Source organism: Frankliniella occidentalis, unplaced genomic scaffold (genome assembly GCF_000697945.3).
Source record: "Frankliniella occidentalis isolate FOCC.00 unplaced genomic scaffold, Focc_3.1 Scaffold68, whole genome shotgun sequence".
In the NCBI taxonomy this organism is placed as follows: Eukaryota; Metazoa; Arthropoda; class Insecta; order Thysanoptera; family Thripidae; genus Frankliniella; species Frankliniella occidentalis.
Genome location: NW_026267198.1, coordinates 75,398 through 87,177, shown reverse-complemented (window position 1 = coordinate 87,177; position 11,780 = coordinate 75,398). Strand labels below are relative to the sequence as shown.

The 11,780-nt window shown below is 43.5% G+C and overlaps 1 protein-coding gene across 1 annotated transcript; it reads right to left on the bottom strand.

Annotated features, from left to right (window-relative positions):
• Positions 1 to 3,537: 3,537 nt before the first annotated feature.
• LOC113210342 (uncharacterized) lies at positions 3,538 to 6,249 on the bottom strand. Its single transcript, XM_026428298.2, has 2 exons — positions 6,105 to 6,249; positions 3,538 to 3,985 (listed from the first exon to the last, which is right to left on the bottom strand). The coding sequence occupies exons 1-2, from the start codon at positions 6,156 to 6,158 to the stop codon at positions 3,668 to 3,670; spliced, it is 372 nt and encodes a 123-aa protein (XP_026284083.1). The 5' UTR covers positions 6,159 to 6,249; the 3' UTR covers positions 3,538 to 3,667.
• Between the last annotated feature and the right edge of the window lie 5,531 nt (positions 6,250 to 11,780).

The following is an 11,780-nucleotide window of genomic DNA, read 5'->3' as shown; positions in this document are numbered from 1 at the left end:
AAATCTGGTTAGTGATTTGGATTCAGCTCGTCGAAAGGAAACGAAAGTGTCTTATTCGCCGAGACGTTTCGCCGCAGCGCGGCTTGAAACACGACGCTCGTGGTACCCGCCAAAAGCGATGTGAAGCTTTGACCGCGAGGTGCGTATGGTTCCGGGGGTCGTAAAACCCTCGGACAGCAACTACTATCCTTAGAATTGACTGTATTTTCATTTAAAATGCGTTCTTGCATACCGATTTATTTTTTGAAACAGCCTACTGGTCTCTCCTCTTTCACGCTGCGCACATAATCAGAACCTTTCCTCTCCTTCACATACACACACTTCGAAAAATAAAAGCATGTTCAAACCATACATCATCCCCCTATTCCCTAACCCCAAGCCTTGAGCCCATCCCCACCATGAAAGCAAATGCATCACAGGAGTACACTGGAAACGCAAGTGTGTGAGTGTCGCTCACTTGTAGGAGTGTGAATAACCATTGATCGCACACCCAGAAAAATCGTTTCTTGTTTCTAGTAAATTTTTCCTTCTTTCAAGTGCACGCTGACACAAGATCAAATTTATTCTTGAAAAAAAACTTATATTTTCTCTCGAAGAAGAGAAAAATCGTATTCCAAAGACAATATTGCATTGTTTCAATGGTGAATTTCATCTTGTGTCAGCGTGCAGTTGAATCTTGAATCAAGAAACATTTTTTTCTGGGTGCAGAGTCTGGTCCTGGTGCCGCTGTCGCCACCGAGCCTGACGACTCTGACCAATCTGACAACTCAGACGCCGTCGACCCCGCCCCTCCTGCTCCCAAAGTTCCGCGGCTGGATAGGTACAGTAAGTAGCGAGTAAGCCCAGTTTCCGGGTGAAAAAAAAGAACAGACCCGAGACCGCAGTAAACTGACTCGTCCAACCGGAGCTGACGTGCATGACCTACGACTGAACGAGCTGAAAGTAGGCAAACTCGGAGCGTCTCGAGCCAACTTGGAGCTGACAGCGAATCAGTTTACATCAGCAAACTATCAGTTCACCCGACGCTAACTGAATGAACCTGAGAGAGAACTGAATCAGCCAAAGACCAGTAATACTCAGTTTGTCTCAGTACCCTAAATCTACTGCGGGGAGCTGTACAGTTACTGAGTCACGCTCAGTTTCTCCATTCAGTTAGCGTCAGTCGCAGTTCAGCTTCTGCTCTGACTGCCCTTGGCTGGACGTCAGCTGAGTGGACCTCAGTAGCCACGACTCAGCAAACAGCAGTTCGATTCAGTACAAATGATCACTACCGTTACCTGATCGTGGTCTGAACCGCCATCAGCTCCCCGAATCAGGTGTTAGTTCTACTCAGTGACAAAAATGTACTGCGTCAAGCTGTACCGTTGCTGAGACACGCTGAGTTTCTTAATTCAGCCAGCGTCAGGTCCGCTCAGTAATACATCAGTTACCCGATCAGTTACTATCAGTTACCTCAGGAGATGGTCAGCGCGACGCAGCTGACGTTCAGTCTTATTTCACTTACTAGTTCAGTTACTCTCAGTTTATCGTCAGTATTTCTACACGTAAGCGTAAGGACGTCAGTCCCAGGTTGGCTTCGAGTTTGGTAAAGTCAGGGGATAGTCAGTTTGATCAGCTTCGGAACAGCTTCAAGTAGTTTAGTTTCAGTTAACGTCAGCTCCACGCAGCTGTATATCAGTAAAATATCAGTTAACCGCAGCCTCGGATCAGCTCATTTTTTAACACGGGCTGTTGTGCGGAGCCACAAGACGAGGTAGACAATAACCTGGCGACGTCGGTGTCAGTGCCACTAGACCATCTACTGCAACACTGGAAGTTGCTGGTAAGGAATGCCTCTCTCCCTCTCTTACGCACAATTCGATTTCCAAACAAAACTTTTTTTTTAATGCATAAGAGCCCATAGCACGGTATGTCTGATATCTTTGAAGGCAGAAGTGGACGCATGACCCGGGCCAGCATTTCTTAGCGTTGTCATCCAAATATAGCCAATTGTAATTTCCGTAATAAGTTAATTCCGTCACCATTTCCTCTCGGTAAAAAAAGGCTTAAACCAGATTATGCGCTGCTGTCGCTCAAAACTTATTTTTAGGGGCAACGTTTGCAACAAATATACAAAGAAAATCCACCATTAACGTTTTTACACTATAGCGAAGCAAACTGACATCTTGTGCTCAGAATAACCCAAGAACAATTTCACCAAGAGGCGCAACAAGCTCACTCCCCAACACTTCAATTAAATTATATTGCTAGGTACTTTTCTTGAGATTTAAAAGAAAAGAATTGAGTCTAATTTTCTCTCATATTTAGCTGTCATGTGCTTATAGCTGCTTGTTACTTGCAATCTTGCTATTCGGCTATTTTTAAAAGAGGAGATGGGCGAAGGTGAGCAGAACGTCCGGTGTTGGTGGCCCAGAATTGTTGGGCAGGGGACCTGCTCTGGCCTGCTCCTGCTAGCTGGGTCCAGCCCAACCCAGTATTGTTAGCCACTGTAAGGGAAGGGGCCCAGTGCGACACTCACTCACCTGGACACAGGTCCCCGTAGCCCAGGCGAGCCGGGTCGTATGGTAGGGTGCCCAGGGAACAGAGGCGGCAGTGCACCCGTTGCACATCACTGCATTATCAGTATGAGTAGTTTTAAGTGTTTCCTCTAACAGTTCAGACGTTAACCTCTGCAGTACGTGGCGATGACAGCTGGCTTACGTTTCAGAAACTTCTTTAAATTGAATTTTCTGGTCGATATATGAACAATAGTTAGCAAGTGGCATTAGCTACACGGTTAGCACTGTTATTTATTTAGCACGCCTTTAGTTTAATCTTGCGTCCATGGCCTGCCGAACGGCATAGCGGCCAGTGTAGTATCCCCGCCCTGTTACGGCAGGCGGGGAGGAGCCGGAAGTCTTAGAACGGCTAATTTTTTATCCATCGAGTAAACCACACCGTTTGTTAACCGTGTAGCTAATGCCACTTCGCTCTATGTGCGACCCACCATGCATTTTATGAGTTCTATGGTGTTCAAACATTTTTGTCAACAGGGATGGAAAGAAGAATAGCATAATGCATTTGCTATTGGTGTCAAATAAACCGATCCTCTGAATCTTACAATTTTCTTTTAAATTTAACAGAGACATATTGAAGTTTGTTAATTTTGCGATTTCTATGGAGTGATACGAAGGTTCTTCGTAGAGTGCTTACAAAGTAATGTTGAAAAAAAAGAAAAACTCGTAGATATTCTGGCTGCTGAACTTTTAAATCACTGAGAACTGTTGGCATTTGGTTCCCTAAAAGTATCGTGGTTTTCAGATCTCTCGTATGGTAAAAGTGTTGTAAAATCAGAAAAAAAAAAATTCCAACAGTGCATTACTTTTTGGGTGCTACTCAATTTTAAGGGATGCTTTGCACAGTCACTATTTCATCAACAAATTTCAAAGGAATTTTTTTCCTCCCGTTGTTAAGTTGTACACCAGATAGTTGAGGTTGGTGGATTGTTTGTAAGATATTTAGACTTTTAACATTAAACGAAATGAAACAACACACACATAGTTTGACCTGATTCTATGTAGGAAAAAGGCACGGCTTTTAGGTTCTATTTCTGAAAACTGCCAATAAGAGTGGCAAGTGCTCAAGTAGTTGTGAACTTAATTCCAGAATTGAGGAATTCTCGATATATTTACCGACCAGCACGCCGCAAGACACACTTTTCGTACTTTTTGTAAACTGTGCTCTGGCTTTTGAAGCCCCCAGGACGAGTGCACTGGTTCAAACTTTTCAGCAAGTCCCCGGTGGCTGGTTTGGAAGCGGATCGTCCCCAATAGTCCTGGTGGCAGGCATTAAAAGTCTTAACAGCCGAATCGGTAGGTTTGAATCCCTTCTGGGCTACCGTGATGCAGGAGTTTATGATTGCAACTTCAGAGGCTCGCGGCAGTGAAGAAGTCTTCGGCTTAGGTAGTTTTGGAGGAAGTTTCAGAGGCAGCCGTCCTCCTTCCACCTGGAACATGGCATCATAAATGTTAAATAGACCTACTGCAAAATGTTGTGTAGATGGGTCTGTAGTGCAAACAATTTTCTTTCCAGCTAGGAAAGAATTTCGCAGCAGCCAAATACGTACTAGTTCTTTCGCAAGAGTATGGGCTTAGCGATTAGCGAAGCCTCTCCAGGGATCACGCGTATTTTTTCCGAGTTTTTCGCGAAGATTTTGGAAAGAATTGGCGAAAATCGTCCAGAATCGGGGAAAATGCGCACATCATGTACTGTACCTGCCTGCAACTGCCGCCGTGCCTGCTGCAGGGTGGCCGATCTTGTGCACAAGCTAGTTGTGCACAGAATGTTTCTACCTTTCCGACGGCTCACTAGGGACGATTGGGGGGAGCGACCCCCCCCCCCTCCCCTCCATTCCACCCCCTTACTCCACGCCCGGCAGGGGTCATTACAAATTATAAGCTGACCGAATAGGCAAACTCACAACACACTAACAGGTTTTATTTTGACGAGTAATCCCACCGCAGATTATCAAATATCTGAGAAAACTGTGGACTCTATCTAGCAGCGTTTGGGCGCTAGTGTGTTTGTTTTCGACGGAAATACGGTGAAAATGACCACGCCGCATAAAAAGACGTACGAGGAGGCATCCAATCGTAAAATGTCAGACGAAGTACCCCCCCAAAACAACACATTCTGAATCAGGAACTAGCCTCGGATTTGCCGTATCTTTCACTGTTTCGGCCCTAGAGGTGGATATATTTAAAACAATAACAAAAAGTTGAGTTTTAAGACTGTTTGACAAACAATTCAAGCTACAAACTGCGCTAGTTCAGTTCTTTTTTATAATATCCTTTAGCAAAGCAGAAGGTTGGGTTGTGGTCACGGTGTTGCCCCGTTACAGTCTTTCCTCATGTATAGGGAGCAAATCTTCAGGGCCGCAAGACCCGCGGAAGCCCGCACACACGCCGCCGGCAGGCCGAGGGGCGAGGGTAGGGTCGCTCAGAGGAAGGGTCATGGTAAAATTTTCCAAGTTTTCATATCTCATTTGGGTGGATCGGACAATATTTGACCCTCCCGAAACGGATTATTCAAAGTTTAACGTCAGTTTCTTGGGCAAAGTCACCTCCACCTCCGCACCTCCACCAAGTCAGTACTAGCATAGTAGTAGGGTATCGAGAATCCTTTCTGTGACGTGTTATCACCCTACCTACAGATAGCTCAAACGTAAAGGGGTGTTAAAGGAATACAAGAGTAGTTACACTTTAAGGGACGGCCCACAAGTACTCACTCCGAACAGTTCGCAGGCCGAGACACGTTTGTCAGGCGGGCCTAGGTTGTTACAACTGCATCTATGTCCTAGGATATTCTAAGATATTATCATAATGGCGAACCAAACCATCTAAAAAAGTATATTTTTGCCACTTTCATTGCTTTATTGAGCTTACTTGTATTTGCAGCGGAGCAGTGGAGCTCTTGTAAAAGTTCTTACATAGGTTATCCATTTAGGTCAGTAACTAAAGGTTGGCAGCCACCAACTTAAAGTTAAATTAGCTAACTAGTTTTACTGAAATAACAACAATGCCAACAAGAAACTAAAAGTTCATACAAAGAAAGAATTGTTATTCTAAACGATTAGTTCTTAGTATGTTCTGCCGCCTGTCCGTGTTTCGACGCGTCCTAACAACTATGTTCTATCGGCAGCGTGCGGAATACACACTGTTCTATCTTTAGCGTGCGGAATACACCATGTTCTATCTGAAGAGCGCCGAATACACAATGTTCTATCTGCAAAACGCGGGTTTCTGGATACCTCTAAAGAAATGCTTATTACTCCGTAACCGCTTGTTCTACTTAACTCTTTGCAGTCAATAATTAAGCATTGGACTTTTACGATTCTTTTTGTGTGCGCAGATTGGCATTTATGTCTTCCAGTTACTTGCAAACCACATAAAGGTGAATGGCTGTACCCAACCCCGTTTTGCAGATAGAACATTGTGTGTTCGACACTCTGCAGATAGTACATTGTGTATTCCGCACGCTGCAGATAGAAGATTGTGTATTCCACACGCTGCAGATAGAACATTGTAGTCAGGACGCGTCGGTTTGACTCAGCAAAATTCCCGTACCAAAGTTGTAGCCAAGAGAGCCATTAGCAGAGCTGCGAACATGGGTGAAGCCATGGCGGGCGTTCGGACGTTCGGACGGCAAATTCCTCTCTGCACAATTTCGACCTTCTGTTTTTTATATGACTGCCTGAGTCTCACGACTTCGGCTCTACCCTTCCAAGCGAAGTAGAGGGGATGCGGTCACGCGGATGGGTTATTCGTATCCTACTTTCAACGAACAAATTCGTTCGTTCGGTAGCAGTGTGATAACGACAAACGTAGAATAAAACAAGGCTCCGTAACTTATCATAACAGGAACGAATGTTTGTTACGGCACTCTAGGTAACAAAACACATGCCAAATTAAAAGTTAAAGTAATCGATTATGAAATTTGCCCGAAATTTAATCGGCACATAGGGTAAGGTGCCCTAATGTGGCCACTGTCTATTGATGGCCACTTTTCTCGATTTCCAGCCAATTTGGTCACATTACAATCTTGGCCTTGAAGTTGTTGTGTTCTAGTAAGGTCCCTACTTGGGCATGATAAGCCAAACTACTTCACATCCTTGTCTACATTTCAAGAAAAAGGGGTGGCCATCATTGGGCAGGCCCATTCTTAAGGTGGCCATCATAGGGCATCTGACCCTAGTATGAAAAAAAGTTGGACAGGTCGAATAACTATCTTCTTTCCAAAGGACTACAGTAAAAATTTGCAAATTCTAACTTTAACTCTTAACATAACGTTAAAGGGTGAGAAGTAATGAGTAGGGGGGGTGCCAATGTCCGCATATTGTAGTCGCCGCGAATCGTAATAGTGCGGGAAAGTTGCCATAGCACATCCAAAAAACAGGGATAAATTTGTTTTTGTGGTTGGACTAAATCTTGGACTTGAGATTTGAGGTTAAAGTCTAACGTTAGGTTCTTATGGGCATTTATGACAAAAACAGAACATTTGGCCTGAACCGCACAGGTTCCGTCACACACCAAAACTAAGGCCATATCCGTGATCTACGTAAGAAACCGATTCTGGAGACGTTCCGCTGCCATGCTCCTCCCTCTTAGTTTCCTAGTTTCCAAATAAATTTTCCAAAATTTAATGCTTTTTTAGTGAAAATAGCTAAATTTACTTATTCTACCACTGTTATTAGATGACTGAGTAAGGCATCTGAAACGTGGTCAGAATCGGTTTTTTTTACGTAGACTACGGATACGGTCTTAGTTTTGGTATATGATAAAGACTGTGTTGTCCACGCCAAGTTTCCTGTTTTTCACTTAAATGCCCATAAGAACCTTATATAAAACTTCAAGCTCAAATGTCATGTTCAAGATTCATTCCGAACGCGAAAATAAAATTACGTCTAGATTTCGGTTGTGAAAAGGCAACTTTCCTGCACTATTACGATTCTCCGACTGCAAAAAAGAGGCATTCACACCTCCCTAGTAATTAGCAGGGTTGTTGACGTTAATTTAACGGGTAACGACGTTACGACGTTTTCGTTAACGTTATTCTAACGTAAACGTAAGACGTTAATTTTATGGCAGATGGGGAAACGTAACGCGTTTGCGTTAAACGGGTCCCGTAACGTGTCGTTACGACGTTGACGTTGAAACAACTTTCCCGTGAACCTAAATTTGAGTAGCTGTTCAGCGAATGTTGTAGTTTTCGTGAGATGCAGTACAAACGCCACGAACGAAGAAAGCCGAGCCTCTAGTTGTGCTAAAACTAAAACTTTGATAGTAAAAGTTATTTTTTCATAATATTTCTCATCTTTAAACAGCCTTCGACTCTTAATTTTCAATATTTTACATTCTTTTTATTACTTTGCATCAACGTCAACGAGGTCATGACGTTTAACGAAACGTAACACGAACGCGTTAATTTTGTCACAACTGTCGAAACGTAACGCGCTGAATTTCAATTTTAACGTGAACAACCCTAAGTCACTGAGCCCTGGAAGAAACCTGGGACAGGGCATGTATAACAAGGCGCTCCTGACAAGTCCGAAAAACACAACTCACTGATAACCAATCAAAACAGCGTAAGTCCACAAACCTAAATTTTACAGGAGACCGTTTAAACATTCTAGATTGAGAAATTCTCATATTATAGATGTCTGCTCCAGATTAGTTTAAAGAAAAAGACATGAGCAAACAGAAGAAATTAGTTTTTTTTCATAAACTTCAAAATTGGCTTTGAAAATGGCGCAAGAGAAGGGTCGAAACAACGAATGTCCAGGACATGCGAGCGAAAGTCCGTGACAGAGCGTAGCAAAACAACGAAAGTCCAGCAATTGGCTGGCACTAGGTAGATGTACGCCAGACCACGTCTCGCGTAACAGGCTTCGCGATATCTCACGAGACAGTGTTACGCTGCGACGCGCCTGCGGCATACATCTACCTAGGCCTGCGGCGCTGACACCCGAGTCGGGAAGCGCAAAAATGTACACAAAGATACGGGCCTTAGGCCCGTTAACTTCCCGTCACTTCGACTAAGAATACAGGGTTGTACTTTTTTCGCTTATTTTCGTCAAAAACTCCCTGTGGCGCCTAAATGGTTTAAGAAAGAGCCAAACGGACGAAATTTTCACCCAAAGAACTCTACTTTGGTGAGGTGCCCCTAGGAATCTCTAAAAAAAATATTTTAAAAAACATTTTTGAGCTAGAATGCTCTTCTTCGAACTTGAGCTGTCTTTTTATGACACAAAACGACCCTGAAAATCCCAGGTCGCTAGCTCAATTTCTCGAGTTATCGTGGCGACAAACACACACACAGACAGACGCGAAACTTTTTCATCATCACTGGAGTAATAGGCTTCGCTAATCGCTCAGCCAATAAAGGCGAATGAATGTCCACGGATTTCGTGGACGTTTGTTGATATGCTAGCACAGACCTGGACTTCCGTTGTTTTGACAAGTAACACCTGGACTTTCGCTATTTTGACAGCCCACATCTGGATGTTCGCTGTTTGACACCACAGATTTAAACTGTCGGTGTAACCAAGCAAAATTAGGTAACATCTTGCTGTCTGACAGATTCAAAGTACAAAGAGACATTTGATCTTTTACATTTGCTAACTTCACTACCAAAACTCTGTTAGTCGTGATTTTTTTCAAATTTACAAAATGATGTTATTGAAAGAGACGGACAATGTTATCAGGACATTTCGGAAGAGACAACAATAGTTCTTATTGTTCTTGCCCATGACAGACATTACTTACTAAATAAATGGAACCAGGTAAGGTTAATCAACACAACACTAATCCACATTGCTGGCAAAGAAAATCTAACAACTCACTGTCACAACATAGGAAAATAACACACGGGCAATGACCACATCCATGCAGACAATTTGTTTTATCAAGGTGTGGCGTGGCGTAGCACTTTGTTTATAAACGATATGAAAACAAAAATAAATTAAGCTCAACAAACCACATGGCCTTTAATACGATATTGACAGTAGTGAGCTGTGATCGATCCTCAGTGCCTCGGTGTTCTTTGAGGACCGGACACTTTGAGGAACGCCCCCTTTCCCTACCTCCTTATCCCTCTAACTGGTCACAGTTACAGTAGCAGCACCTAATGGTGTTCTGATGCATTTCTCATTCGTCAACGACGGTGATCGTGCACTGCACTTTTCTCAAAGCTGAGTGGACATATGTGTCGTAGTCATCAACCTATACAATGACTATTTTGCTATAATGCGCATATGGCTCTGGGGAGTTATTCTTGTGGTAAAAGAATGTTCAAGAAAAGTTCAACTTTTCTGCTTATTTTCAAGGAGCCTGTCAAGTAAGTTGACTTTTAAATACCTGTAATAACAAAGATGTGCCATTTCGATTCCGATCGTCTTGGAGCATAAAATATTTTCGTTTTCTTTTGTCAAGATGGCCCCGAAACAATAGTTTGCACATTTTTCCCGAACCCCGAACCCCCACCTCCTCTCCAACTTACGTACGTAAATACGTAAACCATTCAAAATATCACTTTTGTTCCTTTTCACCGGAAACCGGCGAAACTTTTAAAGTCGAGTTCCGCAACTCTAAAACTACAAATTTCACACTCGGTTTGACCATCTGACATTATGATCACGTGTGAGAAAATCAGAAAGTCACGAACTGGGCGCAAGGAGCCATTTGCGTGTTCGCGCTCTTTTCCACTCAGTGTAGCCACCACCGAAACAACAACATATGAAGCTCCCTCCGGGGAAAAGGGGGCCAAGTATTTCAAATTAGTCCTTTGCGAACAAAAAGGGGAGACTGGGCCTCCCTTAAATTATAGATGTTTAGGCAAACTCGCATTACGTCATCGGTGCAGCCGTTTTCGAGAAAAAGACGAACGTACACACAGACAGACAGACTCACGACCGAGACAACGCCTGACCCCTCAGCAACTTGGACTGAGCTTCGCTCAGCGAAAATAAAGGTACGCACTTGGGACCTCCCGCGTAAAAAAAATTATCCGTGTTTTGGACGCATTTTCGTCATTTTCCACCAGTCTGATAACGACCAGCATACTACGATTATACGACGAAGTATCGAGGTATTCCGTCGTATTCCCCGGGCGGAAGGATCACAAGTTAAAGAATAGTCAAAACTGCAGTGGTCGAACTGCACTCACAAAAACGCAGTTATATCGTAGTCCATCGCCACTCTGAAAACATAAATTTTTTCCATTGTTAAGTGCTTTTCTGAAATGCAGACACTCCATACTAGTTTTGCATACAGACCTGTACACACGTAAGTAGTTACAGACTACAGTTGCGACTCCATTTTGACAATGGTGTGTCAAAATTCGTCAATGTATGTGTAATCTGAAAACGTAGACTGTGTCATTAGATACTTTTAACACATTGGCAACTGTAGTCGTAAACTGCTTCTGTCAGAGGACATTCCTTCCACAGAGCAAACTAGGGCACTTAGCTGATCCATAGTGAAAATGCAGTTCAACTGTGGTTTGACTAGAGAGACCGACGGGCCGGGGCCCTTTCGCACGACATCAAGCTACTGCGCCACGAGAGGTAAGGTGTCGCAGTAGGTTGGTGGTCAGCGTAACGGGCCCCCAACGTCGAGGTCCAAGGTTCAACTCCCGTCAGATTCAGTTCCGAGATCGTCATTCGGTAAGGTTAGTCAAGGTATATTAACGGGCAATTACGAATACGAACAGAGATAGGCACGAAGAAAGGAGGGAGAAAGAGAAAAATCCTTTTGGCAAGAAATTTGTTAACTGTATTTAAACTGTAGATGAAACATTGGATTATATTATAGGATATCATTGTAGTATCAGCTGAGGTCACTGATTGCAGTGGTGACAGCAGTCAAACTACAGTTTGAAAGCCGCCCGTCCGAAATCTTCATGGTTTATCTATACTTTTTTTTGTGCAGTCTAACTACAGAAATGTGCACTTTAACTACACATTTCTGCAGATGAACTGCAACTGATCTGCAAGTGCGAAATTACACTTAAACTATAAGTATTCCGCAGTCAGCCAGTGTAACTACATGTACTCATCAACTTTGGTTGAACCGCATTACACCTAGAAACATAATGGAGTTGACACTCAGTCATGGTTGCTTTCACAAGTGCATTACTAGCTCGTGATCTTTCCGCCCGGGTCCAGTTCGTTTGCCGCCGTATCTGGGTCGTGCGGTGGTCGTGCCACTGGTCAAATTCACGACGAGAATGCGACGAGAAAACGG